Source organism: Pteropus vampyrus, unplaced genomic scaffold, assembly GCF_000151845.1.
Source record: "Pteropus vampyrus isolate Shadow unplaced genomic scaffold, Pvam_2.0 Scaffold18, whole genome shotgun sequence".
Lineage (NCBI taxonomy): Eukaryota > Metazoa > Chordata > Mammalia > Chiroptera > Pteropodidae > Pteropus > Pteropus vampyrus.
In genome coordinates, this window is record NW_011888799.1 from 1,006,257 (window position 1) to 1,026,685 (window position 20,429).

At 41.0% G+C, this 20,429-nt stretch overlaps 1 protein-coding gene across 10 annotated transcripts in view; it reads left to right on the forward strand.

The window, feature by feature from the left end:
* The first annotated feature begins 9,735 nt into the window (after positions 1–9,735).
* The window catches only part of RNF8 (ring finger protein 8), a 38,086-nt gene continuing 27,392 nt past the window's right edge, over positions 9,736–20,429 (forward strand). For 4 of the 10 annotated variants that reach the window (XR_002779090.1, XR_002779092.1, XR_002779091.1 and 1 more), the window contains exons 1-2: positions 9,741–10,179; positions 15,619–15,747. Coding sequence is in view for 6 of the 10 variants with exons in the window: in XM_023527546.1 (XP_023383314.1) it covers positions 10,069–10,179; positions 15,619–15,747 (240 nt within the window). In the remaining 4 variants the exon portion in view is untranslated. Of the gene's footprint in view, positions 10,180–15,618; positions 15,748–20,429 lie in introns of all 10 variants that reach the window. The other 6 variants (XR_002779093.1, XM_023527548.1, XM_011354546.2 and 3 more) reach the window with 4 other exon arrangements.

The following is a 20,429-nucleotide window of genomic DNA, read 5'->3' on the forward strand; positions in this document are numbered from 1 at the left end:
GGGCACATTCCCAGAAGTAAAATTCCTGAATCATATGGCAATTCTCTTTTTAATATTCTGAGGAACTACCATATTGTTTCTCAGACTGCTTTTAAGATTCTCCTCCCACTTTGGGTTTCTTTGATTCTGTCTCGAGTATGGGTTGTTTTTTGTGTTTTATAGTTTTTTGTTTTTTTGCTTTTTGCATTTTTTCTGTTTGGAATTCACTGAGTTTCTTAAATGTATAATTTTGTCTTTCATCAAATTTGAGAAGCTTTTGGCTATTATTTCCTCAAATATATATATGTATTTTTCTGCACCAATCTCTTACTCCAGCCCTGGGACTCCAATGATATGAATTTACACCCACTGTCCCTAAGTCTCTATTCATTTCTTCAGTCTTTTTTTTCTTTTTTTTTAGATAACTTTCTCTTTCTATATCTTAAAGTTCATTAACTCCTTCTCTGTTATCTCTATTCTACTATTAAGCCCATCCAGTGATTTTTTTTTTTATTTCATATCGTGGTTTTCGGTTCTAATGTTTCCATTTTTTTTTTTATAGTTACTATTTCTCTACTGAGAACTTCTCTTTCAAGTGTGTTTACTTTTACCTTATGTAGCATAGTTATAATACTTGTTTTAAGTCTTTGACAATTCCAACATGTGGGTTATATTGGGATTGGCATCTTTCTGGCATCTTTTCTCATAAAATTGATTATATTTTCATAGGTCTTTGTATGTTGAGTAGTTTTGGATTATATCCTGGACATTTTGAATATGGCGTGTGAGACTCTGGGTCTTATTAAAACCCTCTAGAGCAAGGGTCAGCAAACTATGGCCTTCGGGCCAAATCCAACCTTCCTCCTGTTTTTATAAATAAAGATTTATTGCCCTGGGTTTTGGCATCCGAAACAGTTTTATTGGAACACAGCCTATTCATCTACATATTGTCTGTGGCTGCTTTGGCACTGTAACAGCAGAATTGACTAGTTGTGATAGGCTGTATGGCCCACAAAGCCTAAAATGTTTACTGTCTGGCCCTTTATGAAGTTTGTTTGCTGACCCCTGGTCTAGTAAGTGTTGGTTTTGTTTTTTGTTTTGTTTTGTTTTGTTTTTAGCAATCCTGTTCATACTGCAAGTCTTGTCTCATCTTCTGTGGGCCATGTTCCAAAGTCATCAGTTTTTCAGAGGCGTTGCTATGCTGCTTTGGGGTTTTTTTTGACCGTGCAAAACTTGTGCCATTTCATACAGAGAATTAGGGGATCGCTTCTCTAGCTTGCTTCTCTCTTAGGTTCCTCCTGCACTCTGGCTCACAGGTGCTGTTTCCTTGTCAACTAACTAGAATGACAGCCTTTGTCAATTGAAATCTCTGCCCATACTGCTGCTACCACTGCTCCATAATTGAGGCCTCCCCTTGCGACAGGTTTGGTAGAGAGAAAAAAAAATTAATTGTAGTTTCTCTCGTCTCCCAAACTCTCTGTCTTGCAGGGATCCTTTTTCCAAGTCCATTGCTCAGAGAAAGAGATTTTGTGACATAATAAATATATACTTGATCTCTGCCCCCGGTTCCTGACACAGAGCTCCTAAAACCCTTGGAATTTCCTGAGTGATAGGAGCAGCTTTTGCTCTAATGAGACGACTCTTGGTGAGCTCCTGGATAGCTTCAGGATGGGGGCTGGTGACCAGAAAGACCAAGCCATGATTAGAACTATCAGCTTTACCCCTGGGATTGAGTTAATAATCAATTATGCCTACATGACGAAGCCTTCAGAAAAAACTCCAATTATGCCTACATGATGAAACCTTCAGAAAAAACTCCAATTATGCCTACATGATGAAACCTTCAGAAAAAAACTCTTACCAAAAGATTCAGAGAGATTCCAGATTGGTGAACGCATCCGTGTGCCAGGAGAGTGGTGCTTGCCAATTCCACAAGGACAGAAACTCCTGCGCTCAGGACCTTTCAGACCTCTCCCTATGTACCTCTTTATCTGGCTGTTTATATAAACCAGTAATTGTTAGTAAATGTTTCCCTGTGAGCTGTTGTGGCAAATTATCCAACCTGAGCAAGAGGTTATGGGAACCTCCAGTGTTAGAATTATGGGTGACATTCTATGACTTTCGACTGGCATCTAAAAGGGGGTCAGTCTTGTGGGACTGACCTGTGGGATCTGCACTAACTCTAGGTTTTTAGTATCAGAATTAAATTGTAGGACCCTAGAGAGTTAGGGAATTGGTTGGTATGGGAAAAACCCACACACGTTTGGTATCAGAAATGTGAGTAGAGTAGAAGAAACGAGTTATTTTCTTTGAGGTTTTTCTCTCAGTTTTGGCTGCCTCTACTGTGTGAAGCTCCCCAAGTGAAGCCTACTTTCTGTCAAGGCTGTGAGAGGGAAAAAAAATTTTGAGAAACTCATCTCATAAAGTTAGCTTCTTCCAGCTTTGACTTCCCCATCCACATCTGCCTGCTTGTTTACTTCTCAGAGTTCTCAGGACAATAAATCTTTATTTATAAAAACAGGAGGAAGGTTGGATTTGGCCCAAAGACCATAGTTTGCTGATCCTTGCTCTATAGGGTTTTAATAAGACCCAGAGTCTCACATACTATTTATTTTGTCCAGAATTTTTCATCGTATTTAGTATCAGAGAGTGTCTACAGTGGGCTCATTCCATCTTGTCTAGCACCAGAAATCCACCAAACACTTTTGACCACAACCTACAGTAAAAAACATTTTACATTGGGCTCAGTACACAAACAGAAAAACACACAAATATAAACATTTCACAAATAATACTTAACCTATGTGTGATGGCCTCTGACCTGTTGTATTATATTCCATTTTTTCAAAAATGCTGGTCAAGACTCAATAAATCATAACCTGAGTTTGAAAAACACAGCTCTAAATATTATTACTGAAAAGGAGAGCAGCCTGCTACTAGCTGAAATAAACTTAAGCACATTTCAACAAATCCTAAATAATGAATTCCAGAGCTGACAATGCAGTAAATTTGAGTTAAAAAAATGTGATGAGAATTGCATTATAATCTTGGATTGTAGAACTCAAGTGTCTCCCACTCTTCCCCACTTTCCCCAGCCCTGGACAAAGGTGAATCGAGTTAGGGATCTTTATAATTTTTATAGTCCAAAAATAGCCAACTCAGAGTGATGTGATTCAATTGTCAGTCACCCCAAGCTAATTTTATATTAGGCATTTGATACCATGTATTACCTGCAAAAATAACAGCCTGAAGCCAACTCTGCATTGAGAGAAAAACAAGGTAGTAATTATGGATGCCTGATTTCCATTGCCTCCTTTCTCTCCCTCTTGCCTACCTCCTTCCCTCCTTCCTCCTCCCTCTCCTCAATAAAATCAGATGGGTAATAAATATTTGAACTGGATACTGATCCTTGGGCAAGGAAAAGGATGTGAGTGCTTAAAGAAATAGCTAGGGCTCCAACCAAAAAGGAGGTGGTTTCCTACAGTACTCATTTCAAGTACCTCTAAAACATCCACCTTAATTGCTGATTACAGATAACCTCCAGAATATAATGAACTTGATGACTCATTATAAGTACTTCCAAAATATAATAAACTTGATTAAAGGGATCAGAAATATCTTCTGACGCTACACTTGAAACCCTATGTTTACATAAAATAGCACTTAATACACAATCTATCTGAAGAAAATGGTAGCTTTTTCCCCTCAATACTTCCGTTTTTCAAAAACATTCCCTTTCAAAAATAAAGGACATCTTTCCCTGACTTCTTCAGCATAGAGTCTTAAATTTGGGTGGAGAAGAGATAGTGGTAGAATAAATGAGTAAGAGAAGTTAGAGTGAATGAAAATGTGGAGCCATCAGTCCCACCTCCCCACCCCTGCACCCCGCCACACACACACACACACGCTAGATCACCCCAACGATGAGTAAAAATCTATGATTTTACCTCCCCCAGCCACCCTAAATTCCTCCAAGTTTCGGGAACCCATCTGTGCTCTCACTGCCCACCTTACCCCCAAGATGACTAAATGCACTATTATACTGAAGAGTTGGCCTGTGATGTCAAGATTAGAGAGTCCTTAAGGGGAAATAAGACTTCGCTTGAGATGCTACATCAAGACTCCTTCTCTACTCAATCTTTTGAAAATGTAATGAAAAAGTTCCACCTCACCCTTACTGAACTTCACACAGGGAATCACAGTTCAAATCAATTGGCAGAGCTACGCCCCCAAAGTGAATTGACCCTTACGCACAATGGAAGCTATTTGGTTTAGACATTTTTTAAAAACCCATATTGCTTGGAGATGGGTAGTAAAAGAATCTAAAACTGATTGAAAGGATTTCTACTTGATAGCTGTTCACCAATTTAAAGAGGGGAAAACATCTTGTTTTCATGCTTCTTAGATAAGAGAACATAGAAAAGGTATAGGGAGATAGAGTTTATACTTGCAAGAGGTGGCTTCTGCAAAAGCTGACACCCTGTTTTTCTACAACAATAGCTAACAATTATTGGGTCCTTACTGTGTGCCAAGCATAACTATCTTACAAGAATTAACCAAGTTAGTCCTCATAACAATCTTATAAGTTAAGTGCTATCCATATTTTCACTCTCATCTTACAAATGGGGAAACAGGCTTAGAGAGGTCAAGTAACTTGCTCAAGCTCTCATATCTTCTCTAGGATTTGAGCCCAGGTAACCTGGCTCCAGACTCCATGCACCTCACTATCATGATACAGTAGCCTCTAGTTTACCACTGGCTTGAGTAAAGGCGGGCCTCTCACAAAAGCCACACAGTGAACAAAATATGATCACTTGTACTTTTCCCCTCCTCTATTCCAGGAAGATAAAAAGAAAGGAAATGGGAGAGAGGGAGAGAAAGGGAAACTTTTGTCATGATCATTTTAATTCTTTAACTTGAATTTTAAAGTCTGCCAGAGACAGCTAACTGTCCACCAAAATTCATACTGTTTTTCTGAGAACTGACTGACTAACCAAAGACTACAATTTCCAACATTCCTTGGATCTAGATGTGGTCATATGACTAGTTTCTCCAATAAAATGTTAGCAGAAGGAATATATGTCACTTCTGGGGAAAGGTGGTTAAAAAGTAGGTGTGCCTTTGTTCTCTCTTCCCATTTTGCTTTTTAGATGCAAAGGACTCCAAGCCCTGGAGAATGGAGAAGCCACAGGAAGACAGTAGTCCATCTTCCTGAATGACTTAATGGAAGGCTGTCCACTGACCAGAAGTAGTGCACTGAACAACTATGTGAGCAAGAAATAAACTTTTGTTAAACCACTGAAATTTGGGGGTTTTACGTTACAGCAGCTAGCATTACCCTGATACTAAAGCAGAAAACTAATGACTCTTCAAAACCCCCTCCCCCTTTTCCTATTTCAGTTCTTTATTGCTGCATAACAAACTATCCTCAAACAATGGCTTAACACAGCATTATATTATGCTCACAGACTCTGTGGGTCAGGAACTAGGATGGGGCACAACCAGAATGATTGGGATCTACTCTGTGGTGTCTGGGGCCTCCTCTGGAAAGACTCGAAGGCTAGGGTGGCTCATGGTCAGGGGCCTGGTATCATCTAGGGGCCATCCTTCATTTCCATGTCTGACAGTTGATGCTAGATGTCAGTTGGGACCTCAGTTGGAGCTGTCGACCAGAACATCTACATGTGGCCTCTTCATGTGTTCTTTCCACTTCCTCACAGTAACTGGGTTCCAAGAGCATCCCCCAAAGGCCAGGTAGAAACTGTATTTGTTATCTTTAATGGCATAACATCACTTCTCCTGTTCACCAATTTAAAGAGGGGAAAACATCTAGATTCAAGACACCATCTTGCAACATGAGGAGTGTCAATGTCACATTGTCAAAGCATGTGGGGTGGGTGATCTTATTGTAATCATCTTGGAAATAATCTGCCACACTTTCCTTCCATATTTTTCTCCCCCTTTCCTTTTCTTCTTTTTGCCCCATGCTTCCTCCTCTTCTTGTCTTTTCCTTTCCCACTTTCCAGGCCTCTTCATTGTCAACTTTAACATTCTTCAGCTCTGTTCAATTAACACTAATTTAGTATATGTAATGAGACACATGTCAGATCCACATATATAAAGAACACCCTACTTCCTTTTCTGCATCTTGCTCTTTCCCTTTCATTTTTTTCTTGAGATGGGTATAAGGCAAGTTTTCTCAACCTTACCACTATTGACATTTTGGGCTGAATAATCCTCATAGTGGGGCAGTCTTGTGATTTGTAGGATGTTTTGCAGCATTCCTGGTTTCTACTCAATAGATGCTAGTAGCGCTCTTACTTGTGTCATAACAACCAAAATTATCCCCGACATTGCCAAATATCCTATGAGGGGCAAAATCGTCTCCAGTTGAGAACCACTATTTTAATGAAACATTATAGGGAAGGTGGAGTTAATAAAATCCCCAGATCTTAGAAGGCAGTGTCTCCATACTGTTTTGATCATGCACACTTAGCAACAAAACAAAGTCTGAGCACATAGCCCACTAGGTGTATATTTATTTATTCATATAAAGTCTATACATATCCTGTTATTTTGTGTAAGTATAAAATATTTACAAAAATGACATTTAAAAAGATAAAAACCTAATAAGACATCCTGATATATTCTTTCCACAAGCAAATGGGTCATCTTTTATACTCCCTGGGGTATGGCCATTCTACCTGAGAGACCACTGCTAGACTGTAATGAGTGCTGCCTTTGGGGCTAGATAGATCTAAGCTCATAGCCCTAGCTTTAGTTCCCTACACTGCCATTTACTAGTTGAGTTACAGTCATTAATTCAATAAAAATGTCAGGAATGCAATGAAAAACAAGACAACCCTCAAGAAGCTTATGGTAAGGAGACTTTGGGCAATCCAGTAATTGCAGGTTCCTCGTAGGTAAACAGAGATTTTTGCAGGATGGTAGTGAGGATTAAGTAAGTTAATGTATAAAAAGCATATAATAGGTATCTACTAATTCATTGTAGAGCTATTTGTGAAAGTGAAAGACTGGAAAGAACCAAGCCGTATATCGATAATGGACTGGTTGAATAAACAATGGTATATCTGCACAATGGAGTAGTATACAACTGTAAAGAAGAAGGAGGAATATATGTGTATACTACTATGGAGTGATCTCTGGGATATATTGTTAAATAAAACAAGGAGTGGGGTGGGAGAGGGTTGAATAGGTGAAGCACGAGGGATTTTTTCAGGGCCTTGAAACTATTCTCTGTGACAGTGTAATGTATGGCACTATGCATTTTCCAAAACTCATAGAACTTTACTTTAGAAAGAGTGAACTTTATTGTACATAAATTTAAAAATATCATTTAGGAAGTCAAAGGATCCCAGATATAATGCAGACTTTGACAAAAGAATCCAACCATAGGAAACAACCTCTCTGAAGAGGGTGGGGGAAAAGGGTGCTAAACTAAGTAACTCTGAAATTGAGTGAATTGTAAGACTAAAGGTAAAAAGACATGCACAATGTAGGCTACTGTAGTCAATAAAGTTGTTTTTCACAGGTGTATGGGCTAACTGTTCTGAAGCCTCTGTACATGTATACTAGAAATGATTATTAAGTAAGTGGATAGGCAATGGTAGGAGCCAAGTTTCTCACTTTTGGAGTGGAAGTTTACAGATAAGCAAGGGATAGGGGGAAGTGACTACAATGATTCAGGTACCAGGTGGTAATGCATTAGAATTGTAAGACATCAGTATGCATACGTTTAGCTTACAGATTGAAAGAGATAGCTGTGTACATTTATGTATATGTATATATATGTTATTACATACAATATACATGAATACATATAGAAATATTTATAGATAAGTGAATATAGAGGGCAGAGTATTTATACATATTTTTCCTTCTTCTGTCAGCTGAGAGAGCCTAGAAGCAACAATAGCCCAGTGGCAACAAGCACACCTAGTGCTCAAACCTTGGTTTCTAATACCACTGTACAATAAGAGGAACCAGGGATCCTTGGAGAAATGGCTGATTCTAGGTCTAAAGCATCTGTGCCAGAAAGTAAGGAAATACTCAATAAAACACAATGATGGGAATATGTCAAAGGAACAATATAGCTAAAGTAGGAACAATATGAGTAACAAAATAAAGAAAGTGGTATTGGATTATAACCCAAAATACAAAATAAGTATCCATGAGTCCATACTGATATAAATAAATAATTCAATAAATAAAGGGGTCATGAGACAAATCCGTGCAAAAGAATTTCAAGTAATTCATGTGCATAACCTGCCCTTAAAGAAGTAGAGCATAACTCCTCACTCCTTAAGTGTGGGCTGTGCATGATGACTTCCTGCCAAAGAGCATAGTATGAGAAAGGGGAGAAAGAGTAACTTTCCTAAGTTACTAGGAAATCACTACCTAAGCCATGTGATCAAGATTAACATCAACAGTGACAACTTGTGTTGCTAACTTTTACCCTTAATATAATCTGATGAGAATGGCATTTTACCTCTGTGGTCTTCCTCCCCGAAATGGATAGCCCCAATCTAATCATGAGAAAAACATCAGAGACATCCCAGTTGAGGGACATTCTACAAAATATCTGGCCAGTACTCCTCAAAACTGTCAAGGTCATCAAAAACAAGAAAAGTCTGAGAAACCATCACAGCCAAGAAGAGCCTAAGGAGACATGCCAGGTAAATGTCAGGATGACTTCTGGGTGCACCTCAGAACCCTAAGGTGGGGTGTAGGTAGCAACAGACACCTATACAAAGCTTGGGGAAGCATCTATATGAGGGTGCAGTTATGGCACCCACCGATTTTCCTGACCTTGTGTATCACAGGCCGAAATTCTTGATCTGACAGTGCCACACAGATTATGTGCTCCGGGCTGAGGTTGCAACCATGGTTAAGAAATTAAGTTCTAGAAACAGACCTCAATTGGCATCCTACTCCACCAATTTGTTACTTTGAGAAGATTACTAAACGTTTCTGTGCCTCTTATCATTCCTAAAGTAGGAATATTATTGTGACCCTATCATCATATTGTTGGTGAGGAGCAAATAAAGTACATAGGGAGCTTGGACCAGTACTTAGCCTGTAGCTCTCAATAAATGTTAGTCATTTACTCTTGAATTTTGTATATGTATTTTCTCCTGACAGAATTTAAGAAGATTGTTAACCAGGTATTGGAAAATTGAAAAGACAAAAGGCAGGACTGAGTTATCACAAAGGTACTCGTTACAGGGAGCAGCTACCACGCTATATTGGTGACTCAAAGGAAGGAGTTTAAGTTTTATTTTTTATTTTTTTTCATTAATGGCTTTATTGTAAGATAATTTACATACTATAAAATTCATCCACATGCTTCAAAGATGTTTTAGTAAATGTATACAATTGTGCAATCATCACAACAATCCAGTTTTAGAACATTCGTATCACCTTCCAAACTTCTAAACTTCTCTCAAGTCTATTTGCATTCCATGCCCCTGGTACACTTACCTCAAGTAACTGATTTCTGCCTGGATAGATCTGCCTAGCAGGAGTTTCTTTCTCTCTTTCTCTCTTTCTCTCTTTCTTTCTTTCTTTTTTAAATCCAGTAGTAAAAGGAGGTCATGCAAAATATGTGCTATTTAAGAACAGACTTACCCTTTAAAAATTACCACAAGTTTAAAGTTGTTTAAAAGTCAGTTATGGTTTTAAATAACATGGAAATCGTCATGAAGTAAAAAAGAAAAGAAAAAGAAAAGAAAGACATGTGAGAAGAGGTTCCAGTTTGGGGCGGCTAGAACTGGGGTGCTTCTTCAGCAGGCGAGGAGGGCGTGGCGCGAGAGTTAGAGGACCTCCCCCGATCCCCTCCCACCTAGGGCTTGCTCCCCGCCCACATGCACCTTCCTCTCGCGCAGGCGCAGTGGCTCCGGCGTGCAGGCCGGGGCGGGCTGGGCGCAGAACCCTCGCGCGGTTCGCGAGCGCATAGCGATTGCTTCTGTCTGTTGTTTAGTTATGGCGCTGTCAAGGAAGCGCTGGGGCAGAGGGAACCCAGGTCAGGGTCTAGCTCTGTGCTGACGGCGACCCAGGGCCGAGTGGGCTATGGGGGAGCCCGGGTCCTTGGTCATGGGGGTCCGCGCCCGTGGCCGGAGCTGCTGCTTGCGGCGTGTGGGGATGGACGCCGAGTGGCTGCTGCTGGAGGATGGAAACGAGGTGAGCGGGAGGAGTCCCCTTAAGGGAAGGGAGTTAGAGGCCGCGCTGAGGGAACCAAGGCGTCCGGGCCCGAGGGATAAATGGAAAAGAGGAGGTGGTCGCGGGGAAGAAGAGGGAGAGTTGAAAGTCCTGGGGGAGAGAACGGAGGAGGGGTTCTGGTGCGAGCGGTTGGGAGGTCTGAGGTGGGGGTGCGTGGAAGTAGGGACCGTGTGGGATAAAAGATGACCTTTTGACAGCGGCCTAGGCCTGTGGCGCCACTTGGGGCCGCAGCCCAGGTTGCAGGAAGGAGCCGGGTACAGGGGCACAGCGGGAGGTGGGCGTGGAAGATGTGAGGACCAGCTGGGGTTTCGAAGGGAGGAGGCGATTGGTTTGGGGAGGGGACTGGGACAGCCCCCATTTGGGTCGCTTGGAGCCCTGCGGAGCTCAGCCCGGGCGGCGGAACTGTGAGGCGGAGCTGTCCCAACTTGAGCCGAGAGAGTGAACTTTTTCGAGTTTATTTTGAAAACGATTGTGAATTTTGGGTCATGTCCCCTAAAATACTCAAAACTTTAATGTAAAAATGTCTTCCTTTCCAGCTCTTGAGGAAAATTGGTGCTGTGAGGTGGGCCACATTTATCCTTGTGAGTCTCGGTACTGCCGAGTGGCACCCCCTGAGCTGGGTCGGGGATGGGAATTCAGAAATATAAAGACTCTCGTCTCCAAGGACTGCTTATATTGTTTTCTAATGTGGTCATAAATTTTAAAAAATTAAAGAGGGAAGTTGAGGCATAGTTTCTTTTGGGAGCCACTAGGACTGGAGTGGTGGTACTAGAGAGTGTGACAGAAGAGGGAGGAGAGTTAAAGAGTGTAGTCGTCATGAGGAGAGCTAGATCAGGGACCAGCTTGTGGTGACTGGGAACCATTTGGAGTTTGGAAATAATTTGTAAGAAAAATAAAGAAGTCCTTTGAGTACTATGTATGTTTAATTAGATTTTTTTCCTATAAACTATATAGTCTCATTTTCATTTCTTAGGTATTTACTGAGTACTTGAATTGTTTAGTGTGCTATAAGAGAGCCAGATAAGGACTTCTGCCCTCAAAGAGTTTATGGTTTGAATAGGGGAAAGAGGATTTTATACAGTGAAGCAGTATGAGAACACCCAGGCAGGCTGTATGATCAAGTGCAAAGATGTGGAGTAGTTAGTACTATCCTAGAGCAGTGGTTCCTCAAGTCAGAGGAGGGATTCAGGTCCAGCCTTACATATTTGTGGATTAGGAGGTTATAAAGGATTACTTGTATGCTATGATTTGAAGAACACCAGGGAGACACCTCTGCCCCCAAATCTCTAATCTCTCCAGGTGTCATTGCCTGCAAGTCCATGTTAGGCATTCCTTCTTTTAGCTTAAGCATTGATCTTTCCCTGCGTCACTCTTTCCAAAATCAGACACCTTTGGGAAGTTTAATAAGATACTAACACCGGAATAATAGTAACTATATTTTGTGTAGGGTTTGGGCTTTCACATAATTACTTAATCTAAGCCCTACACATGTACTACATACCCACACACAACCCTATAAGGTACTTAGAGGTCAAGCGTTAACTCATTCTTCAGATTCAATTGCCATGGATTCATTTATTACTTCTAAATAATTTGGTAGCATTGGGAATGTTGTGGGGAGGGGAGGACAGGAAGAATTACAGCACCTGCAACAAGGACAAAAGGACTAAAAAGCATTCCTAGACATATTTTAAACTGTTGAGTAATATTGTATGGGACAACCTCTCAGGGGAGAGACCAATAGAAACCAGAGTGAATGGTGAAGAAACATGGGAAGACTGGCTTGCTTCATAACCCTGCGTGGAGGAGAAGCCTGCCAGGCTATATGCAAGACTGAGTCTTAGGAAGTGGTTGGAGCATAGCCTGCAGTAAGTATGAAGAGAGGTCTGCGTCAAAGCCAAGAAATGGAGTCTTAGTTATTCTAATGGTCCCAAACCACAGCACAAGCTTGCGTGCATATGATTTTAGGAGGTATGCTGACATCATTTAGTTATAATAGCAGAGTAAGTTTTCTGCCTTCCCAGTTCCCCTCACAGCCTCAGATTTCACAGATAAAATAATAAAACAAGGTTCCTCTCATTTCTCTGAAGGAAATACTATAGTAAATTGTTTGCCTGAATGTGCATTTTGAAATTTCTTAAACCAATCCAGAGAGTTTGCTGGAGAAATAAATTAGATAGAGATTTATTGCAGATTAGCTAGTTTCCTGGAAGTATAGGCATCTAAGCCTTTGGGAAAAACCATAATATCTTCATTTTCTCTATTTTCTTCTCGTGTTTGATTTTCATGAACTTTTCTATCCTAAGAGGGTTGGAAAAAGGGACAGAGTGATTCTAGAATATTTGCTGGTCATCCGGGAAGCAGTAGGAGTCATTCCTAGGAGGAAAGGGATAGGATTAGTGAAGGTGAGTAAGGACAAGGTGATCTTGTAGACCAATGATGTCAGTAGGCTCAAAGCCTTGCAAAACTGTTGTACAGCAAATGGGAACACCCCCAACATATAAGTTGGCACTCAGTTCCCATGGGAAATTCAGTTTTGTGTTACAAATGATGATGGAATATCCAGATAAGCTCACTGCAGACTCTTTAGCCATGGTATACTAAGGTAAGTTCTAGGACCAGACAGTGAAGGAAAGGATGAAAAATAGTATTGTCCTCCTTTTTTAGATTCAGAGTGTGCAGGAAGCAATTTCAGAAAAAGGGACTCATCTCCCTTTTCTATAATACTTTCCCCAGGCTACTCACAATGGCACTTTGACTGTCTCCCCTCAAGTATTAAAATGGAATGTGGAATACTTCCTTTATTGGAAATAAAACTACCTAAATGATAATTCTTACTGAATGTGGATGACAGATAAATCCTTAAACATTTTATTTATAAAAGATATATTATTATTCAGAGGAATTTCCACAGTTAATGGAATTTCTGGCAAACTGTCAAAGAACAGAAAAACTTCAGACTCAAGGTTTTTGTAGAGGTGGGCACCACAACATTTTAAAGAGAACAAGTCAGGTTGTAAGAGTTCCTGGCAGCTTGTGGCTCCGTAGTTTCCAGTGGTAATAACCTAGTTTCCAACTTCTGACCTAAAAAAACACCCATCCTAGAATCTGGGAGGACTTGTAAGTAAGATCTTTTTATTCCATTATTCACAGATACCTACTGAGCACCATGCCAGGTACAGAAATGCAGCGGTACACAATACAGATAAGGTCCCTGCTCATGAAATTTATCTTCTAGTAAGGGGGGGACAGAAATAAGTAAAACAAACAAGTTAATTTTGGATTGTGATAAGTGCACCCTAATAACATAAAGGAATGTGGTAGGGTAGGACAGAGGGGTGGCGAGCAGGCAGCAACTTTTGATGGAGCGATCTGGGTAGGCCTCTGAGGACCTGAAACTTGAAAGATGAGAAGGAGCCTGTGCAAATGTCTTAGAGAAGAGTGTTTTAAGCAGCTGGGACAGGTGAAAAGACCCTCAGGTAGCAGGGAGTGTTTCTGACCATAGTACGAGATTAGTCTAAAGAGGTGGAGAGAGTTAGGACATTCAGGGCCTTATAGGCTATGGGAGGAAGTTTGGATCATTGGAGAATTTTAAGGAAAGAATGGAAATGATCTGACTTAAAGTTTTTACATTTACAATTGCTGCGTAAAGAATTAAGTTTAGGAGGGCTAGCATAGGAGCAAAAACAGCATGACTGGAGGGGGCCAAATTATTTGGACTGTGGTAGTAGCCATAGAGATAGAATTTAACAGATTTAGAACGTATCAAATTACAGCCAGTAGAATTTGCTAATGATTTGAATGTAGGCATGAGAGACAGAAAAATTAAAAATGGCTCCTGAGTTTTGGGATAAGTAGATGGTGGATGGTAGTGTCAGTTACTGAGATGAAAGTTTGTGGGGAAGAATAGATCAGGGCAAGGAGAGTCATGGTGATCTTCGAAGGACAGAGGAGGACAGGCATGATTCTGAAAGATTTTTCAAAGGAGCACAGAAGACAGCTTTTAGAAAACCACTGACCATTTGGCTTAACGTTCCTGAGTAAGGTTGTGGTATGGGTCATCAAAGAGGTGGCTTGTGCACCAAGAACAAGCAGGGAATTGTAAGAGCTGGATCTCAGAAGAATTTCATTTTCTTCCCGACAAGGTTATTATGAATTAGATTGGCCCATCAGGAAAGTATGATAGATGTGAAAGTATGATAAAGGTTGCTTCTTCGCAACCTTTTCCAGGGCCTCTTTTGTTGTCCTGTGATTAAGACAGAAAATATGGACTCGATGCAGACTTTTGGTTGAATTACAACTGGTTGAGGTGTACCCAGATTGTGTGGTAGAATGTATACTAGGCTTTCCTGAGAGCTTTGCCTTTGTGTCTTCTCTCAGTATTTTACCTGTGTCTTGAATGAAGTTACAGAGGACATCATATCAGTTTGGTGGTTGACTCAAAGCTGGAAGGGGTACTGAGAATGTGATGGCAGATTAAAAATTCATTCATAAAGATATTGCCAAATTAATGTGATAGGCTAAACTAACACGATTAATTTTACTAGAAGTCAATGTAAGGTCCTACACTTGAATCCGAATTTACCAACTAGTCAAGAATAGGACAGAAGAGACATGACTTAGCGTAGCAATTCTTGGGAGAAGGTCAGACCAAGAAATTTAATCATTTGTAAGCCTGAGGATACTTTGGCAGTGTATAGATCTTGCTATGAAAACTAATGCAATTTATATGCTCCAGTGATAATATTTAGAAATGGGAAAGTGATACTTGGATTCAACCATGTAATAGAAATTAAGTTTATTTTTCTTAATATGACATCTAGGAATAAAAATAAGCCAGGAATTTCTTGACATACCTATTAGGTTAGCAAAGAGACTCAAACACATGCCATGAGAGGTTGGTTGAAGTAACTGGGAACATAGGGCCAAAAAAAGAGAAGACTTGGTAGACACTTACAGCTGTCACATGGGCGGGGAATTGGAGATTTTCTGATGGTGCCCAGGACAGAGCCAGGACCAGTGGATAGAAGTTGTAGTGAGAAAGATGCCAAATCAGAGCCATTAAAAAATTGGAGAGACTGTCTTGGGTATAGAGGCTTTTGTTCCTGGCAGCATTTAAGACTAGCTGATGAGGTATGTAGAAAGAATTCCTCCATCTCATGACTTTTCAGGGTCCTACCAATTCTGACATTCCATGAATAACTGTCTTTTTGCCTTTTTCTACCTGGTGGCTCCTCTGGCAGCTGAAGGAGGACATAGCTGATGAGCTGTTTGGGTTTCTTAGGAGTCTGGTATTGTAAATCAGGATATGTGTATACTGCTGGTCAGTGAGATTGTCAAGGACCTCCCTTTTCACCACAATGGTTGATGGTGTCTCTTACATTGTTGTTGTCTTCCTAGGTGACTATAGGGCGAGGATTTGGTGTCACATACCAACTGGTATCAAAACTCTGCCCTCTGATGATTTCCCGAAACCACTGTGTTTTGAAGCAGAATGCTGATGGCCAATGGACAATTATGGACAACGAGGTATGGTAATCTGTAGATGCCTAATGACTTTCATTGAATTTTTGTTCATTTTAAAAAATTTTTTTGTCAAAGGTAGTAAATATATGGTACAAAAGTTAAAGATTCAAAAATATATCTTCTCCCCTAGCCACTCAGTTGTCTTCCCTAGAGACAACCACTTCTGTATGCTGCCAAAGATTAGATTATGCCAAAATAATTTCTGAGGACTTGAAGTGAGTTACTTTGAAGGGAACACCTCAATTGCGGCAGTAGGTCCTACTTCAGAAACTAGGCTGAGTTACAAGAGGAATTGGCTCTTTGTAACTTGAAGATCCCGGAACCTTGGGAATCTGGTGAAGATTCTGGAGTACACCTGTGGTTCAGGGCATGGGGAGGAGGAAGGAGCTGAGCTGACTGCACCTAGCTCCTTCCTCTTTCCACCCCTTTCAATCAGAGCAAACCATCTCTCTCCTTTTTAAACCTATTTTATGTATTGGTATTCTGAGGAAGATTTCCTTTGAATAAAAATTTTTCTGCTTTAAATATTTGAAAATTGTGAATACTAAGGGAGGTGAAATAATGTATAAAGTTCAGCAATTAGGAAGTACCTAAAGTGCAGATATGCAAGCACGCAGGAATACAGTGAAAATAAAGAATATGAGGTGAAAGAAATTCTAATGTAGAAATTAAAGATTAAGAAGTATAAAATGTCTTCAGACACCATTTTATACTGTTCTGGTTGGAAGGATTTTAAAGATAACTGTTAGAAGAAAGTGTATTAAAAGGGTTCTGAGATGAAACATTTGGTTCCTATGTGTGGGGAGGGTTACCCACACCACCACGCAATGCTTGGGACACCAGCTGAGTGTCCTACAATTCTGACACTATCTACCTGGAGGTAGCATCAGATCCCACAGGTAAACATTTTAGTCTCACAAGACTGCCCTCCACTTCAGAACCATGCTTCTGACCAAATGGTTATAAAGTGGAGGTTCCAAGTACCCCTTCCTTGGACTTGAGATGCCAGTCATAAGTCCAGGTTGTTAACCTGGACTTCTGATCAGCTGGCTATAAATTAGAGGTTTCTCTGACCTCCTTCCACTTTGGATTCAATTAATTAGCTAGAGTGACTCACAGAACTCAGGGAAACATTTATTTACATTAACCACTTTATTATAAAAGGGTATAATAAGGGCTATACAAATGAACATCCAGTTGGAAGAGATGCATAGGGCAAGGTTTGTGGGAAAGGGCATGAAACTTTCATGCCCTGTCAGAGTGTGTCACTCTCCCAGCACATCCATGTACTTACCAACCCAGAAGTTCTCTGGAACCTGCCCTTTTTTGGTTTTCATGGAGGCTTCATTACATAGGCTTCATTGACCATTGGTGATCAATTTAACCTCCAGGAGGTCAGGGAGTGGGACTTAGAGTTCCAGCCCTTCAATCACAGGATTGGTTCCCCAGGCAACTAGCTCTCATCCTTCTGTGACCCTGGGACATTCCCAAAGTCACCTACTTAACATAACAAAAGACACCTTGATCTCACTCACCACTTAGGAAATTCCAAGAGTTTTAGAAGCTCTGTGCTAGAAATGAGGATGAAAACCAAATACATATTTCTTACTATAATTCACAATGTCCTGCCTCATTTTGCATGCATAAAACTATTAAAGCTGTTGGAGAAAGTACCTTCCTGCACTAGGATTAAGTTGCGTTGGCACTGTGTTGAAGGAGAGGCTGTATAAATGCTAAGTAAATTGGTTCAGCACTCTTGGCAAGATAGTATGAGAAAAAAAATGGGCACTGAAAAAAGGACGTTAGAGATGATCTAGTTTAACCTCTTTTGGGGACAGATAAATCTGAGACCCAGAGAGGTAAACTGACTTGCCCAGGGGCCTTGTACATAACTGACTAGTTGAGTGAGTGAATAAGCCAGGGCTCAAACTCAAATAAGTCTCTCTTCTCTGCTCCATTGTCAAATACCAGTACAGGACACAAGCAATTGGCTGCTATACTGGCTGCATGATTTTAAAAAATTAATTATGCATATTTAAGATAAAGCAACAATGCTTTAAAGCCCCTGTAATAGCTTATATCATAACACCTTAGGAAAAGATGTTTTCTTCATTGGAGTTGGCTATCTGAGAAATGAAGTTATAGTATTATAGAGGTGAGTTGTCTGCTGCTTCTTTCCTTGATTATATGCAATATAGATGTGTTCCATTGTTGGGATAGCAGATTTTGAGAGGTTGAGAAGCCACTGGCTGACTGATTTCCTTGAACAGCAACCTCAGGGACACAGAGGCAGCCTTTGCCAGCAACAGGTCTTGACTGTGCTCCCCAGATTGCTCTGCAGTGTTCGTTTTGTATCCTTTCTTTTAGGGCCATTGTCTGAGACAGATCATATACAAGAAAGGTAGGCACCTGATTCTTCCAAGCCACTTAGTTCAAGCCACTTAGCTTCTATTTGGTTTGTGAGGCAACTCTGACTTTTGAGAGAAGTTATAAGTGGGGTCTTTTGATGGAGCAACTATTCTTATAGGTAAGCCCCTCCCCCCACCTCTTAATAGATGCTCCTTTCCTTTCTGGCATAATGCCTTGGCAGCCCTCTTCTGATGAAGGATTTGAATTTCAGGTACAGCATATTATTGTTATGGTTCTACCTGAAGTCATTTGCCAAGTCTTTTCAAGAAGTAGATATTTTTAATAATTCAAAACTCAGAACTACATTCTCTCTTCATAAAATGGTCTCTCTTCTATGCTGGGATTGTTACCAGCAATCAGATATCTGTGTTGTGTGATTCTGGAGCTTAGTCATTGGATCCCCCATGAAAGATTTGCGTGGAGGTCCAATGCTCAGAGAAGAAAGACAGCAGGCAAAAAGTAGCAAACAGAAGTGATGTATTAAGCAAAGTACACTTGGGAGAAAGTCCAAGCAGACATCTCGATAGAGGATTGAGGACCCCTGAGAAGTTGTTGATAGGGGGTTATATGGGCCATAGGGTTTCTTTGTTCTTCTTCTTTCCCTTCCATTTTGAATAATGTGAATTCCCTGCACCTTCCTTTGAACCTACCACTCCTGGCCCAAGCACATGTAGTGTGTTCCTGTAGATGGGAAGTTATATGCCTGCACCGTGGGGATTTTGAGGGTATGCTCAGCTAACTACTTTTGCCTAAACCTGTTGCACCACCAGAGTAAGGTCATTTAATGATTATCTGTAGTTAACTGACCAGAGGGAATGAGGTAGGCATCAGAAGCTGCCAGGTGTCTTGCTTTCTGTCTGACTTCTGACCATAGGAAAATGAGGGAGTCACCTGAAGCTGCCTGGTGTTTGTTATGTACATTTTATTTCTAGACCCATCTTGGGGCCTCGCTAACCCCTTATTGTCCTTTCTCCTCCTCATATCAACCTATTTGCCTACCCTATCAGAATGGCCAGAAAGGGAAAGCTTAAGTACAGATACAAAAATTACAACAAATGAAGTTTTGGTTTAAAATTGGCTGAGGGAGATTCTGGGAAACATGGCCGAGTGAGAAACGTCCCCAGATCTCTCCCCTTGAAACAACAATAAGCTGAACATCTAAAACTGAACAAAAAACACCCAAACTGCACACCAGCATGTCTGAGTATGGGATCTGCTCATAAGAACTATCACAGGTCAGAACCCCAGGTGTCAGGTGGTGGACTTGAAGAAATAAAGAAGCTGCCTGTCGTAGTCTCCAGAGCTCCTTGCAGGAGGAGGGAGAGAGGTGAAGGTGCAGCAACTTCCCTGAACAGCCCTGCCTGGAAATACCGGGACTTCTACGCAGCCGGCAGCAGGACCCAGTCATCAGGGCAGAAAGCAGAGAAGCAGGACGGGACTGCAGAGAAACAACAGTTGATTTTTACCGGCCCCAGTTGCAAAACCGAGGCTGAGCTGCCTTCTAACTCCCACCCAAAGGGCCCCTCCCCCCATACCCTCCGAGACTGAACACCACGGAGTCCGAGGGTAATCTGAACAAACGCTGCTAAGGCTGCTATTACAGCCTCTGGAGTTCCCTGCAGGAGGAGGGTGAGGGGAAAAGGTGTGGTGACTCCCCTGAACAGCCCTGCCTGGAAGTGCTGGGACTTCTGTGTAACTGGCAGCAGGGCCTAGTCATCAGGTCAGAAGCAGAGAAGCGGGATAGGACTGCAGAGAAACGACAATTGATTTTTACCAGCCCCCAGTTACAAAACTGAAGCTGAGCCACAGCCCCCAACTCCCAACCCAGAGGGCCCCTCCCCGCATATCCTCTGAGACAATCATCAAAAACCTACCAAAAAGTAAAAGTCCAGGACCAAATGGCTTCACCAATGAATTCTACCAAACATTCAAAGAAAATTTAATACCTATTCTCCTCAAAGTCTTCCAAAAAATCGAAGAGGAGGCAATACATTCCAACTCATTTTATGAGGCCAGTATTACTCTGGTACCAAACCTGGTAAAGATAACACAAAAAAAGAAAACTACAGACCAGTATCTCTCATGAACACATGCAAAAGTCCTAAATAAGATACTAGCGAACCAAATACAGCAACATATTAAAAAGATTTTACACCACAATCAAGTGGGCTTTATCCCAGGGGCACAGGGATGGTTTGACATACACAAATTGATTAATGTGATATACCACATAAGCAAATTAAAAAATAAGAATCATATGATCATATCAATAGATG